The sequence below is a fragment of the Mytilus edulis genome, chromosome 4 (assembly GCF_963676685.1).
Source record: "Mytilus edulis chromosome 4, xbMytEdul2.2, whole genome shotgun sequence".
Classification (NCBI taxonomy): Eukaryota; Metazoa; Mollusca; class Bivalvia; order Mytilida; family Mytilidae; genus Mytilus; species Mytilus edulis.
In genome coordinates, this window is record NC_092347.1 from 71,736,203 (window position 1) to 71,756,808 (window position 20,606).

General features: G+C 30.9%; 2 protein-coding genes across 8 annotated transcripts in view; one reads left to right on the top strand and one right to left on the bottom strand.

The window, feature by feature from the left end:
- Positions 1-13,619, top strand: part of LOC139520403 (Kv channel-interacting protein 4-like) — a 210,436-nt gene extending 196,817 nt beyond the window's left edge. For 6 of the 7 annotated variants that reach the window (XM_071312991.1, XM_071312992.1, XM_071312997.1 and 3 more), the window contains 6 exons: positions 4,899-5,023; positions 7,482-7,551; positions 9,491-9,561; positions 10,245-10,457; positions 11,947-12,009; positions 12,559-13,619. In XM_071312991.1, coding sequence (XP_071169092.1) covers positions 4,899-5,023; positions 7,482-7,551; positions 9,491-9,561; positions 10,245-10,457; positions 11,947-12,009; positions 12,559-12,606 — 590 coding nt within the window. In that variant the 3' untranslated portion in view covers positions 12,607-13,619. Of the gene's footprint in view, positions 1-3,926; positions 4,057-4,898; positions 5,024-7,481; positions 7,552-9,490; positions 9,562-10,244; positions 10,458-11,946; positions 12,010-12,558 lie in introns of those variants that run through there. The other variant, XM_071312996.1, reaches the window with a different exon arrangement.
- A 2,602-nt stretch (positions 13,620-16,221) lies between these two features.
- The window catches only part of LOC139520404 (Kv channel-interacting protein 4-like), a 39,083-nt gene continuing 34,698 nt past the window's right edge, over positions 16,222-20,606 (bottom strand). The window contains exon 7 of the mRNA XM_071312998.1: positions 16,222-19,124. Coding sequence (XP_071169099.1) covers positions 19,077-19,124 — 48 coding nt within the window. The 3' untranslated portion in view covers positions 16,222-19,076. The remainder of the gene's footprint in view (positions 19,125-20,606) is intronic.

A 20,606-nucleotide genomic window follows, 5' to 3' on the forward strand; every position in this document is an offset into this window, starting at 1 on the left:
GATGCAGCAACAAAGGGAGAAACAATTTATATTGATTTCACATTTGAAAATATAAAAAAGAATTAAGTAATATCAGCGTGCTAAGTAACAAAGGAAAAAGAACTGTTTCTCTCAAATGTTGCTTTGTTCGTTTTGATTGTCTTATTTTGACTATACTTTGCAATAGTTATCGTAAATGTTTAGCATGAAATTTAAATGTATCATATCATGAACACACATTTGCAATGAAATGCACCACTTATGCGTGTCCACGAATCAGTTCATATCATATTAAGACAATATTGTAATTACATCGAAACATTTCATTTTACTCATTATTTTTGTGAAAGTAATTTTGTGGAATTTCTATCTGAACATGCAACGCGCTGAAAGCTGGGCAAAGGGATAGTGATCCGGCGACGGCGTTTGCAAATTTTTTAAAAGTTTTATATTTTAGAAGGTGGAAGACCTGGATGCTTCAAACATTGTATATAGATGCCTCATGTTATGAAGTTTCCGTCAGTCACATGTCCAATGTCCTTGACCTCATTTTCATGGGTCTGTGACTACTTGAAAAAAAAGTTAAGATTTTTTGTAATGTTAAATTCTCTCTTATTATAAGTAAAAGGATAACTATATTTGATATGTGCGTACCTTGCAAGGTCCTCATGCCCGTCAGGCAATTGACCTTGACCTCATTTCATGGATCATTGAACAAGGTTAAGTTTTGGTGGTCAAGTCAATATCTCAGATACTATAAGCAAAAGGTCTAGTATATTCGGTGTATGGAAGAACTGTAAGGTGTACATGTCATACTGGCAGGTGTCATCTGACCTTGACCTCATTTTCAAGGTTAAGTGGTTAAGTGGTTAAAGTTAAGATTTTGTGTTTTGGTCTGTTTTTCTTATACTGTATGTAATAGGTCTACTATATTTGGTTTATTGAATGATTGTTAGGCGTACATGTCTAGCTGTCAGGTGTCATCTGACCATGACCTCATTTTCATGGTTCAGTGGTCGAAGTTAATTTTTTGAGTTTTGGTATTTTTTCTAATACTTTATGCAATAGGTCAACTGTATTTGGTGTAAGGGAATATTTTATGATCAATATGTCAGTAGCGCAGGTTTTATTTGACCTTGACCTCATTTTCATGATTCATTGCTCAGGGTTAAGTTTTTTGTGGTTTGGTCTGTTTTTCTTAAACTATAAGCAATAGATCAACTATATTTGTTGTATGGAAGAATTATTAGCTGTTCATGTTTGCCTGGCATGGTTCATCTGACCTTGACATCATTTTCATGGTTAATTGGTCAATGTTTAATTTTCTTGTTTAATGTTTAATTTATGTAACAGTTGTAATAAAACTTTATGTTTAGGACTATCAACATAATATGAATGATTAGTAAAGAATGCGAGACATTTCAGCGTGCACACTCTTGTTTGTAAATTGTTTAAGACTGTAGATAATTGTTATCTAATATTATAATGCCATGTTTTATTAATGTGCATGTTTTTATCTAATGTTACAATACTCATACATAATAAATTAATGATATTCCAGACAAAAGGGAACAACAATGCATATGTTTACTATATATGCAATGTACATGTACGTGTAATAACACAAAAACGTATAGTATGCAACATTGATTATTCTCCGTCAATCTCATACAGTTCTCATGGATGTGTCAGAACTTACTTTTCACCCTGGCTTTTGTCTAACAGAGCTGATTCCCATGATAAGAACGCCGTTTTCACTCTGGTGCTATCTTTTAACTATCGGAAATACTTCTTTTCTTTAAAATTGAGAATGGAAAAGGGGAATGTGCCAAAGAGACAACAACCCGACCAAAGAGCATTCATTAAGTCAAATTAATATCTCACAAAGAGAATAACAAGAAACATCTGATACTATATGGTTAATATCTGATACTACATAATATATTTATCACAATATTATTAATAAGCATCAAATTCAATTTAAAGTGTAAGTGTATCATTCATTGTTCAATTATATGGACGCAGGTATTTAATAGATAACAAAAATGTTCTGGTTGTAGTGGGAGCAAAGAAAAACTGGCGACCAGGATCTGATTTTTATTAAATAAGGTTGATAATGGTGTTCATTAGACTCATTAATAAATGTCAATCACAGCAAGCTAAATCGGTTAATTGGCATATAAAGCTGTTGTGAGATAATGATTAAGCGTTTTTAAGGCTAAGATTTTCATCTGAGGAATATTTGTCGTCATTCAGACAGTCCATGTATAGTTAATCGTAACTGTACGTTAATAGCTGTAATCTATATCTCTGCACAGACCAAACAAGATGCAGTAATGCTGAAATTGATATTTTCAATTAGGATTTTATGTTTTAGATGAGTCGTTAGTACCCACATATGTCTCTAAGGAGTCTGCTGTGATAAAGCCCTATACTTCTATACAAACTTAAGTTCCATGTTGCAGCCTTCTGTGCTATTAATTTCTTTAAGTTAGCGAGCATTGATAGAATGTGCATATTGTTTGTCGAATACATTTTATGTGATTTTCGATTACTATACTACTTGTCGTATACACAATACAGCTTTGGTATATGAATGTCGTCTTCAGTTTATTAAAAGTTAAATAACCTGTCATTAAGACTCTCGTGATTTGATATACATTCAAGTTTTTTTCTTCTTATTTATACGGGTAATTCCAAATATGGAATTTAAATGGCATCAAACGAAGAAGGCTTTATTGAAAGAAACATACCTCCTATTAAATTACAAAAGTCATGTCGAAAGGTAAGGCGTGAGAAATGATGAGGCAGCAAATAATCTTGAAGACATTCTTCTCAATTTTATATTCTAATCTACTCCAAACTACTGTTTTGGACAAATGTAATCATAGGAAAAAGAAACAATAATACACAATATACCTGAAAATTTAGGATAATAATGAATGAGTTTACATATTAAACAAAACTATAGGTGTTGTCAGCTTTTAGATCTGTGATTATTTTAACAGTTTTAAGTTATAAGTGTTGCTTTACTAACAATAACCTGTAAAACAGTTTGTGGGTTTGTTGAAGACTATATCGTCGTGTGGTACATTTCATCGTAACCTATCGCATATATATACAAACGGTACAAAATACAACGTTTCTATTCAATATAAAAAAAATATATTATGACGAGAATCAACAACGATAGAAAAAAACCCATAAGTGTATGGACATAGTTTATAACTTTTTCTTTCCGAACAACTGAATAAGTAATAAGTGTTATTGGAATGTGAAAATTAACATACACAAAGAGTTAATCTTTAATAACTTTTACTAGAAAGACATCCTTTGAATACATTTTGAAAATTAATTAAACACCAATATTTGAAACTAAAATAACCATATAAGAAAATCCATTTTTGAAATGCAAATTCTATATTTTGAAAACTATTTTTGATAGACTTAAATCATTATTGCATATGGGGGAGGGGGGTAGAACAAACACAGAGCAACAATAAAACTATGCAAAACATTCAGGAAAGCACATTAAATATCGTCTTCTTTTTTTAATGTTTACTATCTACCATTATGTTGATATATCCTAAAGTTCTTTCATTTTTAAAAGACTTAAGAAGCCTACAAAATGTCTTGGGCGACGACCTTTTTTGTGGGTATCATAAAATTTACCTCTTATTATATTTTAAAATCACAATCACATTATACTTCTATTAATTTGTATTGGTTATAATCTATATTACTGTAACATTTTATGAAATTAATAATTGATCTTATTTCCCTTGAGTAAACCCGCCATTTTATAAACATAAAACCATTTTCTGGTATGTTATTTATGTATAAGATGTTTAGATGTCCTTGTAAAAACTATTATCATACATTAACATTACAAAGGAGGTTTCATTTGAGACACTAAACATGACAAAAAAACTTCCTCAACGGTGTTCATTATCAATTTGACATTAAAAAGCTACTTTCGTAGAGGAAATCAATGAATTCTAATGTCAATTAATAGGCAAAAATATGTTACCTTGTTGTACAATATGGGGATAATTTATGATAAGGTAATGGTCAAAGGTAAGTTTACTTTCCACTATATATAATATACATACCAGAACTATTTGAAACTTATTATTTAATTTTGTTTATCATGATGCTCGTATTATATGAATACTGTTTATAGTATATAGTAGGAAAATAGTTATATTGTATTGTTTGTGAAATGTTTTAATATTGGGTTGGTTTTTGTTAATGATATTGTTCTTTATTTGCTTAAAAATAATGTTTAATTTGTTTACATTTTTAAATTTTTTTATTGAAAAAAATGCCACGTTACATTTTAAAGTATTCAGATTTAATGTCATCTGTATTTTTTTTCTCACAATACTGTTAACACATTATATACTTTAAAAATCGCTACTTATTCGTAGACCTTTCAGGAAATGTCCATTTAGGTCAATATGCTTGAATCGTTCATTGTTAGCATTACTATTATATGAACCATTGTTTTTATAAAGGGAAAGGTCAAAATAAAGTCAACGGAAAATCCTTTACTAAAAAATACAGAAATTTTTTGGTTTATTTAATTGAAAACCATTATTTAATCATTTATTCGATGTAACTGTGGAAGTAATCTAAGTGAATAACATATGTACTACGTACTTTTTTGGCAATAAACAATATGCTGTTTTATCTGTGCTGATTGTTATTGATACAATGAAATATCATTTTCAAAACCTTTTTGACTGTTACCCATAATATTTGTATGGAAAGATAGAAAAAATCAATCTGCCCCTAGCGGTTTTATGCTAATATCATTATTATTGTGAGCATAATTAGTACGGTCATGCATATTTTCTTGAAAGGACTAACGATTTATAATAATTGTTATCAGATATAGATGTTCTACGTCCTTTCAGATAACGAGTTTGACGAACTCGAACTTCAAGTCGTTCGATATAAACCAGAAGGTCTGGACACCCTATGCAGAAATACGAAGTTTTCAAGAAAAGAATTACAAATAATGTATAGAGGTTTTAAACAAGTAAGTAATACTAGTATGAATAATGAAAATGTGAAATATATGGGTAGTTGCTCCTTAAGATTATGCCATTAGTTTACCAATTTACAATTCTCAAAAATCAAAATACAAATTAAGGTTACAAACAAAAACTTCCAAACGAGCAACAACATTAAGCTTGCACAGGATAGGCGTATTCTGCTGAGCATGCATACTCACCACTCGAATACACACTTTGTCAAATGTTACAATCGTGAATGAAACATTATCGATGAAATTACAGATCACCAAAACATTTTGGTGGTGAGTAGAGACACTGAAATATCGAGCATAAACATGTAAACTCATCTGTGATAGTGATTGTGAAATAGTTATCAAAGGTACTAGGATTATAATTTAATACGCCAGAAATTTATGTAGTGTTGATTTCAAGCGTTTAGCTTCATAACTCTGCTCGAGCAGTATTTGTGTAAAGAGCAAACCCCCGTTAACAGAGGAATCCGTATAATATGAACATTCACGAGTGAATTAATTGAGTAATTAACATAAGGCGCAGAGGGTATGATATTATTTTAAGGCGTTGAATAATAAGGTTAATAATAAAAGGGTTATAACATTTTGGCGATCCCCTATTTGCAGTGTTTAAATAAAAAATTTCACTATCGATTCAATCTGACGATAGCAATATTACTCTAACTATTTCATCATCTAAGCATATATGAATAAATAATTTTGATTCAATTAGCTACTATCGTAATAAACATAATTGATGTGTATATTACATGAAACATTACCTGAAACTAAATTTAAGAAATCAAATAACGAAAGTTAAAAAACAGACATGCATAGCTTGTAAATTCAGATTAGAAAACAGGAGCCAAGAGAAAAAATTCAAACACAACGTTTACGAGACCGATGCATCGACGAGATGGATTATAATTGATATTTGTAAAGATGATACCGATATTTACCCGGATATTTCTTATTAAAATATAAAATAGGTTTAAACTCTATGAATATTGTGCATCTACCGTTATAGTGTTTTAAGATTTGTTTTTAATTTTCTATATTTCCCTTCTATATTGAAATTATCATTATTAAGCATTCTCCACGGAAACATGCTGCACAACCGGGTCATTAGAGTCATTGGTCCATTTTTATAGTAAAACCGTACTGTGATTGGTTTTTTTTAAATCTTTTTTTTCGTTATGTGTTGAACTATAGTTGTAATTACTCAAGAAAGAAAGAAAGTGTATGATCGAAAAGTCAACTAGCAAGTTGCACCATTTCGATTATTATGATACACAATCGTGGCAGGAGGGAAAATCAATCAGACCGTTTAATTAAGTGTCAAGCATTTGATGTTTCAACGAGCAACTAAGCCGAAATAATTAAAAACAGCAAAAAAAGAAGACAGCAATATCGATAAAGTATGGAAACAAACAGTTTACTAAAAGATTGATTGATATTTAAAATGGATAATTGAACTTTACTTTGATGTTTATTCCCTCCTGTTACTTACTCTGCTTAACCACGCCCTTTAAATCTTGACATTTAATTCTAACAATAATTCCTCATTTGTACTGCTTATTAAATGTAGCTTGTTAAAAGTATTTGAAATTCAAATAGTATACATGGTTGCAATTTAATGAAGCGATAGATTTTACATCACAACACACCGTTTATGTACTCCCGGAGAAGTTACGAAGAGCAAATTTAGAATATATAAAGTAAAAAATACACAACAAAGACTCCATTTTCTTTTTAACTTAATTGCTTATAATTTAAACCGAACTTAAAACATGTTAGTAAGAAACCATTTTCATATTTGCTAGTGTATACATTTTGTACATAGTACATAATTATATTACTAAATAAGAAGATAGTGTGAACATTGATAATCAAATGTCGCCTTAAATTTCGATGTCAGTACCAGTTACATTAGTATTGGTATGAAAACAGTAATATTAGAGTAAAGTAGTTAAAATCAATTAAACTTCAAACTGATTGGAACTAAACAGCTGTCTCATTTACGTATATCCAAAATCTGGTGTTTATATTTGATAAGAATAGAAATTTCTCATCGAAACATTCATTGTCATAATACTGCTTGAACGTACCATGCAATGGTAACTGTTCATTGTGTATTTTTTCCTAAATTTTCTAGATATTTTATAGAAAATTAGAAATTATTTGAATGCATAATAACCTTTTTTATGCAGTAATTACTTTTACTTCAAATGCCTTGAAATATAATCACGTTGTTTTGTTTCTGGGAAATTAAACATCTCTGTTTGTTTTATTCGAAAGGTAAGAAATTCTTTTACTTTGACTTTCTGTTTTAGCTGTTTTAAATTATAATAAACTCAGGAAACCTTGTGTAAAATGTTTAAAACAAATTGTAATCTACAGCATGTGTTTCTGTCTATGAATACGCTCAGCTCACATTATATTTTAAATTAATTATATTTTAAAATTACAGGAATGTCCAACGGGGATTGTAAGCGAAGAAACGTTCAAAGAAATTTATGCTCAGTTCTTTCCACAAGGAGGTATGTTTTGTATTTTTGATTCTCTTACACTCTTATATTATGTCCCGAAATGGTTTCTCATGGATTTGGGATTAATTCTTTCGTCTGGTCATATGTTTTAGATTACCACTGCTTTATATGAATAGTTTGCGGTTATATTACTGTGTGTTGTGGTGGTGTTGTCATCTTCGTTTGACCTAACGGTTTCAATAACTGAACTTTTGTTTTAGTTAAACATTATTTATTATTGTTGATTTTCTTTTGTATTAGCATGTGTTTGCAATCAGATGGACATGTCGGAGCTTTGAGGGCTTATGTTTCACCTCCCGTATGAAACTACAGTTTTGATAAGGCACAATCTAATTAAAAACCGATCTCTCATCGCTCCTGTTTCTGATATGTCGCGTGGGAGATCTAACGAAACCCGCTTTGAGGTCACATGTGAGTGACCTCGTAGGTGTGTCTTTTTCGACCAATGAAATTGAGTCTTTCACGATTTTGGAAGTTTAATGTAAGGCAAAGGGATGTAACTCATTTTATTTACGACGAAATCGTCAGTCAAAATAATTCATAAACTTTTTTGATTGGCTTATTAATAGGTCGTCAACTCATTTGCATATCTTTATAAATTCATAACTTTTAGTTCACTCACATTTGACCTCAAAGGCGGTTTCGTTAGATCTCCCACGCGACATATCAGAAACAGGAGCGATGAGAGATCGGTTTTTAATTAGATTGGATAAGGCATTGCCCATATATATTTGAAGCGTACAAGACAAGTAAAGACATGATTTGAATCCGTGAAAGTTTTCATTCATATCACGTCATGTTTTGCAATGACGAATATGTATGATTATCATTCACAATATTATACAAATATTCATAAATGTACATTAAATATTTTTCAAAGATTAGTAGAACTATCTCTAAAGTAATGAATCTGAAAAGGAATACCAGCCCTGCAGTACTCCAATTTCTTAAGGCGGACCGACTTCCACTCTTCGAAAACAAGTGGACAAAGTTAAATGATAACGAATACCGATCACCATGGAAAATCAAATTGAAAAAGCCCATATAAAATGTCAAAATCAAAATTTCAAACACATCAACCGAATAACTTAATACAGGCATTTTCTTTTCTTTTTTTTTTAATGGTGAATTGAACTTGGTTTTATACCTCGCTAACCCTCGCACATGTACGACAGTTGCAAAACAAATTGTTAAATTTACAACAATGTATAAACATGCTTTTAAAGGTTCCAGTGTTGTATTTTGACTTTCTTCTTGCATGTCAGTACCGGTAACTGTCTTGTCTATCATGTTACCTAAAAAAAATAGTTTTTTACTAATAGCTTATGAATTTAAAGATATCTTTCGATTACAGAATTCGCTATTGTCTGAATGACTTGTTAGTTAAAAGGATTCATTACATCGAACTGTAATTGTTATAAAACGTACACACCGCGGCTGGGTATCACTGGTTTATCCACAACTGATCTTTCTAGGGCTCATTTTGTCATTTCAACTGTTGATTGATAAATTTGATAAATTTTCTATTTTTGTATGTTTAAATTTTTTAGTGTTGTTTTTCGTTTCTTCATGTATATTCTAGTAATTTTGTCTGTTTTTCTTGTTCTTACAATTTTTGGTTGTGTCCATGATATAGTCTCCTCTTTGATACTCTGATACATATGCTTTATTAATGCTAAAACCACAAAAAATCATTCCAAAGCTTTTCAGCAAGTAGAAAATAAAAGTCACAAAAAAGACATGCAACATACGAAGAAAAACAACGGCGTTTACAAAATGCTAAAAGAATCTTCACGAGAATTTATAAGAAAAGTTGCATTTGTATTTAACATGAGATAGGTATTCTATTCTTAAACTAGTTTCATTCTAGTTTTATATGTATGTCAAATTCCTTAATAACTATATAACTATTTTTGTATTTCTTTTAAAGATTCCAGTTCATATGCACATTATGTTTTCAATACATTTGATCATGATCGAAGCGGAACTATTAGTTTTGAGGTAGGTTTTGTGAATAAGCCATACTATATATAAAATTATACAACAATAATTTCAGTACCTTGAGTTGAACAAATGAAAATACAAAGGATCATAACTCGTGTCTTATAAATATTTTTATATACGGGATTTATGAAAAAGTCTTAATATAATTAAAAGGAAACATTCAATGAGCATTGTTTCGTGCTTCAATAATAAGGGCATAATAATTTGTGTATTTTGATTATGTTCACGAATCAAGAAAGAAGAAGAGTTTATTGGCTTTGACATTGCAATAAACATTTACACACAGTCTATCGTGGTAAACTTCTGCAGTACATTTTTCACATTAAATGCGAATTCGGGACCGAAGTATGTGGATGCAGATTATCTTTATCAATTGGAACAATTCTAAATGTTGTATGACACTTTTTTTTTTTGCTTCAACATGATTGATTGTGACTTAGAAACACATTAGATTTACTTTCAATGATGAATAATTTACAACGACTATGCATATATTTATAATGCCAGTTTGTTTTAAATATACTAATAATCGAAAAACAATATCGATCCTTAGATTTAGGAAAAACCTAATCTGCACTCATTAGCGCAACTGTATTGAATCGATTGACTAATGAGGCGTGATAAATGTTGTTAATTTCTACTGTCTTTATTATTTAAACACCTGACTTTCAATGTTTTAGGAGTTCGTGATAGGTCTGTCTGTGTTATCACGAGGCTCATTACAAGAAAGGCTACAATGGGCTTTCGGTTTGTATGACATTAACGGGGATGGTCTTATTACACGAGAAGAAATGTTAGATATAGTTTCAGCTATTTATGATATGATGGGACGTTTTTCTGAACCCTCCGTAGATGAAAATACCACCAAAGATCATGTTGAAAAAGTCTTTCAGGTAAATAATTATTACGCTAAAATTTGTGAACATCAATTATATGAATGCAAACCAAACTAAACTGAGAGTAGTTTACAAGAAACATGAAAACAACACATTATGCATTACATGTGTCCGTAGTGCTATCTTGTATTACCATCATCCGGAACGTTTAAAGCCGAATATTTGAAAGCCAATGTACAATTTTTGTGAAAATTAGTAGACGTCGGTATATGCTTAAATATATTGGTCATTGAAACCAGGATTTTTCGGACATGAACATTTCTAGAGGGTCTCCTTGTACAATGGATATTAATTTGCGACGGAAATGTACGAAACAATTTGATATTGTATTATTTTCAAGTTGTTCTAACTTTAGGGAAACAATGGATGTACCAAGCGGAATTTACTCTTCATTATGTATTAAAAGAGGGACGAAAGATACCAAAGGGACAGTCAAACTCATAAATCTGAAACAAACTGACAACGCCATGGCTAGAAATGAAAAGACAAACAGAAAAACAATAGTACACATGACACAACATAGAAAACTAAAGAATAAACAACACGAACCCCACCAAAAACTAGGGGTGATCTCAGGTGCTCCGGAAGGGTAAGCAGATCCTGCTCCACATGTGGCACCCGTCGTGTTGCTTATGTGATTACAAATCCGGTAAATAGTCTAATTAACATCTTATATACACCTGAGTCAGTATACAGCAAATGATACAGTAACAGTGTTTTAAATGTTTAATTTTGCTAGTTGATCAAAAGTGTTGAATTCAGACGATTTGTATTGTTTGCTTTCCATCGCAAATCTTGTAATCCGCATACGAATGAAGTAGTCAATTAATTTTTAACCGGTCACTATGTACTGCGTCTTTTGTGGACGAAACGCGCGTCTGGTGTATATATAAAATTTTAATCCTAGTATCTATGATGAGTTTATTTAATGCCATAAACCACTCTCATAATGCTTGTTTTTGATTTTCAAATATTTGCCTCGAACATTACTGAAGATATATTTACTATCAAAATGTGAATCTAGCACAGAATTCGAAACATTTGGTACCGTTAATTTTGTTTTAACATTAGGTTAGAGTTTGATATTTGCTTTTCATTAATTGATAAGATGAGTGTTTTTTTATAACTTTTCTTCCGTTAGTTACATTAACATATTACGATAGATGTTAATTTCAAGTTTCCCGGTTACATGATTGTTCAAAGTTCAAAGCTTATGGTTGCTGTCAAGTTGAAGATGTAAAGTATCTGAGAGAACATTCTGGTTTGAATGGTAGATTATAGATTTAGGGAAAAGACAAAACGAAAGTAATTAATGTAATAGGTACAATAATGTCAAATGTTATCTGTTAATTACATGCGCAAAGTCTTTACATCTTCTCAGTATGTATGGAGGTGTTTTTGTGTTATATGCATATTAGATATGTTTGGTATTATAATATTGTAAAACTCTATGAAAAGGTTTAAATTCTTTATCTTTCTTCTTTAGAAAATGGATCTAAATAAAGACGGGGTAATATCATTAGAAGAATTCATGGAAACCTGTAGACGCGTAAGTTCCTTTAACAAGCTTATTTTATGAGAACGGACCGGGTGTCAGGTCAAAGTGTTCATGAGTATATAAAAGGTTATCGAAGGTGCACATTATTCAGCAATATGAACAAAAATAAATGTAAAAGTAACCTTGCATTGACGGGATATATGTCCCATTTGTAAGCCATATTAAAATTTCACGAAATAAAATAAAGATGTAAACACTTCAACAGAGTCATTCATTATAACAGAAACAGGAGTCGCATGTACTAAAATGGCACCACATCTTCTTTTATCTAAACATACATATACATTAGGACCATTTAGACCTCACGCTGTTTGATGCTAGCGTACTACTATTCATAATAAATAAAATTCATAAAGTCAAATATCAATTGTTTTGAAGTAAATCAAAGGGAAATAACGCAATGTGAATGAACATTTAAGATACAAAATAAACATACATACAGGATCGCAAGCCATTATATTATCAAAACACAATTGTTCTCTTTGTTTTTTCCTTTCTATATCTCTATTGAAACTTTAAATGATGCATTTTAACTTGCAGGATGAAAACATAATAAAAGGAATGGCTATATTTGACACAGTTTTGTAGTACATTGACGAATTCGATTATTCCACAGTAAGACTTTCATTCATGTGATTCGCAATGTGAGTTGTAAACGTGTTATCACATTCCAGTTTGTATGTTTCATGTGTATAAAACGTTAATACACAGATATTGTAACGTCAAGCATGTGATTAGTACGGACGGAAGGCCACATTTTGTGTTTTTGTAAATGTGTTCCGAAATCTCATAGTATGGTCACATTAAGTTCAATGAAAGCAAATCAATTTTAATTGATTTTGAGTCAGAATGACTGGCTGTTTTTCAATTCCATGTTCAGAATCCACTTTCCAAAGATCAAAAGTTAAATCAAAGATCATTATATATTGGTCGAATCTGATATTTCCTCTCCATTTTTTCTTAAAGGAATTAGATTTTTTTTTAAGAATACTCTCTTTTTTAAATGCAAGTAATTTTAGATTTTTATCTTGCCACCATTTTAGGTAATATATTATTGACGAAAATAATTGGTGTCTCATTTTGTCTACTTTTTCTACTTCACTTGACACTTATATATAGTTTTACATGCACAAACTGTTCTTTTGTATTGGGTATGTACTGGATATTTGATTTGTGTGTCTACAATGGGTTCTCAATATAATTCAAAATATACATTCATGAATCTTAATGTAACAGAACAGTCAAACTAAATTCGGTTCCCAACAGACGATCTACAAATGATAAATTTGCAGTCTGACCGACGTTTGTTTGCCCAATGGATATGCATCGTAATTTGTTTCATGTCAATAAATTGTCCTTGTTATACACGAAAAGATTACTATCTGATTTTATAATTGGACATTCGGTGTAAGGTTGTATTTCTTATATTTTCTTTTAAAAAGAAAATTGTTTGTTTTTTCAGTAGATTTTGTTGTGTTCTTAAATTGTGATATTCTATTTATCAGTTAACACCATAAGCACATTGTATATGACTTTATACCTTTGCGTGTATAATTTTACAAGATCATTGTCTTGTTAATAATAAATCTACTAAAAAGTAAGCCGTTTTTTTTATATCTAATGTTTTGAAATATCTAAGTAGTGTATACACATAAAACCAGATGTAATGTTTACACCAATGCAACACAACAATGCGAAATCTAGAGGTCAACACATCGCACTATTGTGCAACAATATACAGGTGGTGTAACATGAAAATCTCTAGATTGTCCCGGGTTGACAAAGAGTTGGAATTCATTATATAAAAAAACTTTAAAAAAAACTGCCATCTAAACAAAATATCGAACTAACAAAAACTTGAAAAAGGAGGCGAAAGATTTAAAGGGAACATTCAAACTGGTAAGTCGAAAATGTATGCCATGGATAAATAAGAAAAATACCATCAGATAAGAAACAGTGTTCAAAACACAACGGAGAAAACTAATGAGTGAGCATCACTAATTCTACCAAACACAGGGGATGATCTCTGGTGCTCCGGAAGTATAAGCTGGTCCTCCACATCTAGCATTCGTCGTCTTGCAAATGAGTACAAATCATGTGAAAAGTCTTATTCTGTAGGTCATATTCGAGGAAATGAGACGTTTGGGGATACGTTTAAGATATGATATAAGACTTTTACGAAGATATTTGTATGTAAACACTAGTTTTTGTATTATCTTTATATCTGGAGTTTGATGCCTGCTTATTTCTTACTCATACAGACTGTCCCATCGAGCAATTCTTAATTTTGTATATCGAGTCACTGTCTGTAATATGAAATGATGTTTTTATTAGAAATTACATTAAAGATAATGTATATTTTAAGGTTTTTCTTATCGTAAAACACACCGAGGGGTGTCAGGATAGATCAAATGAAAGACCGAGTTCAACATTTTTTTCCCCATTGCCATGGTATTTTCTATAATTCCTTATCATATAACATCATCACCTCATAACAACGCTCCGGACCTTCTTTTCTTATTTCTGTTGTCGCATAAATATTTTCAGGTTAAACTTATATAAAGAGCAAATTATAGCGTTTTGAAAGCGTCAAGAAAGAGGTACACAATCTGTTACAAATACTATAAGAGCAAATCGTGTTAATTAGTCCTTTTTTGGTTGTGTTTTCTGCATTATTGTTTGTCTGATGGTCTTTTTCTTTTATAGCCATGGCAGGGTCAGTTAATTACGATTTATGAGTTTGAATGGCTTGCATTAATTTATATAAAGTTTCTTTTAAATATTATATTGCTAAGTCTTAATCGTAACGTATGTTCACGTACGACTTAAATTATTTAAGAGAATTTTTCATGCCTGTACCACACGAGGAACATGACAGTTGTTATCCATTTGTTTGATGTGTTTGAGCCTTTGATTTTGTCATTTGATTATGGACTTTTTCCTCCAAGTCCAGTATGTTTGTGGTTTTACTTTTTAACCATAATTAGCCCATACTAAATGTCCATGATTCTGGATCAACCTTCATCGGGAACGCTCAAACCAAATAATTTATAAATCAGAGGATTAATAAGAACAAAAAGAATAGATATATGACCTAAAAGTACATAACGTTCAGCTATAGCCCCCGCTTCCTGTGGGAGTTGAAAGCTTAGTTTCTGTATAGTTTCAAAATTAGTAAATGGACAATTTTAGAATGGTGTTTTATTATCTTCGAATGTCGAAAGGGGAGGAGAAAACATCCAAGGTTCAATCATAGACATTTAGTAGAAGAATAACCGACATTATCACGCATAAAAGATAAAACAAAAAGTAAAACCAAATTCAACAAGATTCTATACAGAAAAAACTAAAATTAAACAACACGGTTACACAAAAAAACATGAAGTATACTTATATACTCTGGAAGGGAAAGCAGTTTCTTCTACACAAGTGCATTCTAACATGCATGTTTTGAATGGCAAGACAAAATTTGTTGATAAATCACATTCAGTTCTGTCACAATCCAAAGACATTATGTGTTCTAGAAATCTTATCTGAACGTCAAATAGCTTCGTCTGCTATGGAATATCTAGCAAAATGCCAATCTAGTATATTATGTGCTCTAATAAGTTGTATATGTTTATAAGCAACACGACGGGTGCCCCTTGTGGAACAGGATCTACTGACCCTTCCGGAGCACCTGAGATCACCCCCAGTTGTTGGTGGGGTTCGTGTTGTTTATTCTTTAGTTTTCTATGTTGTGTTATGTGTACTATTGTTTGTCTGTTTGTTCTTCTCCTTTTTAGCCATGGCGTTGTCAGTTTATTTTCGATTTATGAGTTTGAATGTCCCTCTGGTATCTTTCGTCCCTCTTTTACAATAAGCATTCACAAAATGGTTTGTGATAGAGATGTAAGTGTATTCGTAGATGAGACAAAGATCAGCCAACATAAAGCTGCAATAATATATATTTAACAGATGGAATTTCAGAAGAAAAGAGGATCACTGTCAAATAAATCCGTCCGATAGCCTATACATCCCCGTACAAAGTCGTATAGAAATCATTAACTGTGAAAACAAAGCTATACTTTAATTCTCCTAATAATTCTCAGAGTAATCTCTCTTTCCTTATCAATTGAACTTAAGTCAATATTTACGATATTACTATATATTCAATAATACGATTTTCACCTTGGGATCAAAACAGAAAATACAATAGAATAATTAAACACATAAAAAGTTACTTTAATAAATGACTGCAAATATATAATATCAATTAAACAACAAAACGAACATCTGGTCCTTTGTTGGAAGAAGTATTAACATGTATACAAGAACGGCATATGTTGAACAATGGTATGAAAAACTTACAAGCATCTATTTAAACTACCATAGAAAAAATGAATTGGTTTAATCACTTAAAATGATACACGTTCAAAACATTTGGTTTTATTTCTGACTGACATTTCAGCCGCAACTAACTTATGTTGACAACTTAGCAACAAACCTACAAAGTGTTAAATGGAAAAGATAGCATTTAATTCATCAACATTGCGTTCCCGGATTTGAACTTTGCAGAAGTTAAACATAGCATTCCTTTTAACAAAAACAATATATTGACTGATTCAAAGGTTTATTTTCTTGTAAGCAAATTTGTTTCAAATTCAATTAGGAATGACATAGAGACAGCAGAAACCGATATTTCATGTAAGATCCCCTAAATTCCTGTCAAATTTACAAATCAGAATAAAACCCACTTATAACTGTGGTAACGCATAAACTTAAGTTTCACAATGGGGAAAACAACACAATCAGTAAAATTATAGATCATGCGACGCTTCTCGTATCTAAAAATCTGTAACAACGAAAGCATGTCGCCTTTAAGATGAAATTCATGACACAATGTATCGGTCAACCACGTTATGATGGTGGCTCTTAAATTTATAATCATTTTCAGTCTTTCTTCTTTGTGGCACTACGGTAGCAGTTTTGCGTAAGAAACACCCATGTTTATTTAGTCCGTAAAATGTGAATATGCATTGGTGTAAAGTTTCAATTGAGGTATGCAAATACCATACGATAGGGCATATGATATTTTACTACTGAGAACTTGGAAGTTGACAATAGCTGAAATCGTTTGTTTTTAAAGGTGTGTATAGGTATGAAGAAATTACATTGTCTTGGCATATAGAATGTTTCTAACTTATAGGGTCTACCTTCTGTCTAAGCATACGTTTCCTTATTTTGATATTTCCAAATACATTCAATTAGGAGCCTAAGGTGTCGTTTTTGTTAACTAGTCCATTGATATGTCATTTAGCTGTTATTCCCTAACATGTAACCACATAATAATACATAGTACAAATTCAGAACCTGTGCAAATTATGATAATGCTTTTCACATGACTATTTATAAAATGTTTTATTTCTGTATTTTCTATTTAACATGACTGAAAATTAAGTAAAATATTTAGATGTCTTTCTTTCTCATTTTTAATATTATAAAGTTGATAGCGTAAATGATCTTTGATTACTCTTTGGCAAAGATCGATTTAAAAACATAATATTTTTCACATAAAATACTAATTGAAATCACACCCCAAAGAGACATTGTCAGATGAAAATATTTGTCATATCCCTAAAATCATTGGTTAATTGACATTTTAATTCAGAAGGTTTACTTTTTTCTTTATCAATTATATGCTGTTAAAAATTTAAAAAAGGAGAAGTCCTAGAAATGTTAGAATTAGCTTGCACGACATACACTAGTCGAATTCCACATATGTTTTTCCCTTATATATGTATATTAAAAAGACCAATCAGTTTGTCGTTGCACAATAAATAATTATAACATTGATACCACCACATAATGCTCTGTCAACATTCAAAGTTTAAAAGACATTGAATGTTTATGGCTTTGTATTATAATTTTCGAACCGAAACACAAACCATGATGTGTGTTTTCATGCATTGTTCAGTTCGGTGTGAGCCAATGCTCCGTGCTGAAGACTGTACATTAACTTATAATAGTTTACTTTTATAAATTGTGACTTGGATGGAAAGTTATCTCGTTGGCACTCATACCACATCTTCTTATATCTACATATTCATTTAACTATTTTCATACTATCAATAACTGGTTATTTGAATTTTCCACAACAAACCCCAGACAGAACTGTTTACTTGAGTATTTAATATCAAAGGTATATATCTATATATTGTGCAGAAATCCTAAAATGTACACTGATAGACTACATAAATATAAACCTTATGAAATATTCGAATGCTATGTAACATTTTAACTTTTATAAAGCTTGAATTTACTTTGCTTTTACCTAATCCCGTTGGAGAGATTGAAGGAGGTTTGCAATCAAGTATCCGTGTATCTTAGGTTTAATCATTATTGAACCGACATAAATTTAAAAGAGGAAACTATTACTTGAATTACCACGATTGATATTTCATAGATTGTAAATGTGTACCAAAATACACATAGGAACTACAAAAATAAAATAATTCTTAATGTCTTATAACTACACATCAAAAACTTGTCTTGAAACCTTTTTAGGGTTTTTAAAGTTAAAACAAGAAACAAATATACTTCAGTTTGAAATACAGAAATCATTGTTTAACATACCCCAGATAAGTTTGAATACATGAAAACTTGTGTATCCAAAATAAACAATCATCATCAACAACAATACACAAGGCTAAAGGAAGACACATAGTTGTAAGGTTAAAACAGATAACAGCAATCATAGGCAAAATACTGGAATATATTTAAATAGTCAACGTTTCAGCAGAATATAGCACGTGTCTGGGTCAAACAACGTAAGTAAATCCAGCAGATATTTTGTTTTCTTTTACATAACATTCAATTACACTTTTACATAACGACGGTAAATGTATATCCAGTTGTAACCTGTGCTCAATATCCTGATAAAAGGATAAATAATATGACCATACTCTCTGTCTTATATAAAAAGTAATAAAATCTGTAGAGTTAAACATTTACATTAAAAATATTTCCAATTTATACACGTGACTCCAAAAGATAAGATGACCACTCTTTCTCTTCGGTTACAGAACAGTGTCAAACATCGACATTCCTTTAGTAATATTTTCATCCTGAAAAGAAGAAAAAAACCCAGAATTAATAATAAAATCTTGCCTTAATGACATTTAACATCGTTTTAAATGTCGTAAAAATGTCTCCTCTAATCTTTAAAACAATGGACCCAACCTAGATGTAATAAAGTCCGAACGTTCTAAATGTTGTTTGTCTGCTAAATATTTAGATTTTCTGTTGTGAAAACTTAACTTTATATATTTAATATTGTAATTTCACAGATTTGTATGGATACCTGTTGCTCCTCGTTGTAAGAATTCGGATTTTTCATGTCAATTTTCACGCATTTGTTTTGTATCATTTTCTTAAGTTACTTACTTGAAACATGATAAACAAAAAATAAACAATAAGATTACGAACAAAAATGCAATACAAACAATATTTTTCTGCTGATCAGATATTTTTGTTTGAGTTTCTATCCTTTGTTACTTATATGATAAAGTGGTATACATTTTTGTGGCGTCAAAACTGAATTACTTGTGAGTTGTTTTCATCATTCCCTTGGTACGGCTTCGATGACATATACCAAGGGCTGGAAGTTAATTGCATTAAGTGGTCATGTTTTTAAATGTCAAAAGACATTGAACTATTGTATATTTCCCTACAGAATGTAGATGATACATAAAGTGCTTCAATCTATATTTTGTATGACCGATTTTAACTATCTATAACGACCTTGTTTTCTTAAGTAAAGCCATGGATATTATTTGACTGACACTTATTGTAAACGTCACAGATTGAGCTTCATATTATAACTGTGTATGCAACACATACCATTCGGTTGGCTTAACAGACCAGTTTTAAACAAGTTAAAAGTAAAATTACAAAAATACTGAACTCCGAGAAATGTAAAACGGAAAGTCCCTAATCAAATGGCAAAATCAAAAGTTCAAACACATCAAACGAATGGATAACAATTGTAATATTCCCGACAAGGTACAGGCATTGTAGAAAATTGTTGATTATACCTGGTTTGATAGCTAGCTAAAAATCTCACTTGTTTGATAGTCGCATCAAATTCCATTATTTAGACAACGATGTGTGAACAAAACAAACATAATAGGTTAAAAAATGTCCAAAATAGAGGAACAGCAGTCAACATTGTGTCATTATCTTAATCACTGTTAAAACAAACAAATATGTCACAAAGAAGCACGAAATCAAAATATCATAACAGCTGCGATTCCTATTCTTTTCTTTTACGCCATACGCAATAGCAATTCGTAATCGACGTTTTTGAAATTTGTAGAGTTCCTTTTTTTACTTTCATTAGCATCAGTTTTTAGTAGGATGACATTGTTTAAGATTTGACATTCAGATGCTACTAAATGAGCGAATGAGCGGCAAATAGAATGAATCATTGTTTGGCCTGGCGAGTCCATGAAATGTAGGAAAGCAAGCTTTTACAAAACCATCAAGGTGGTTTAGTCTATCAAACTATCAAATACTACATCAGTAGAAGGTTAATCGAGAAAAAAAAC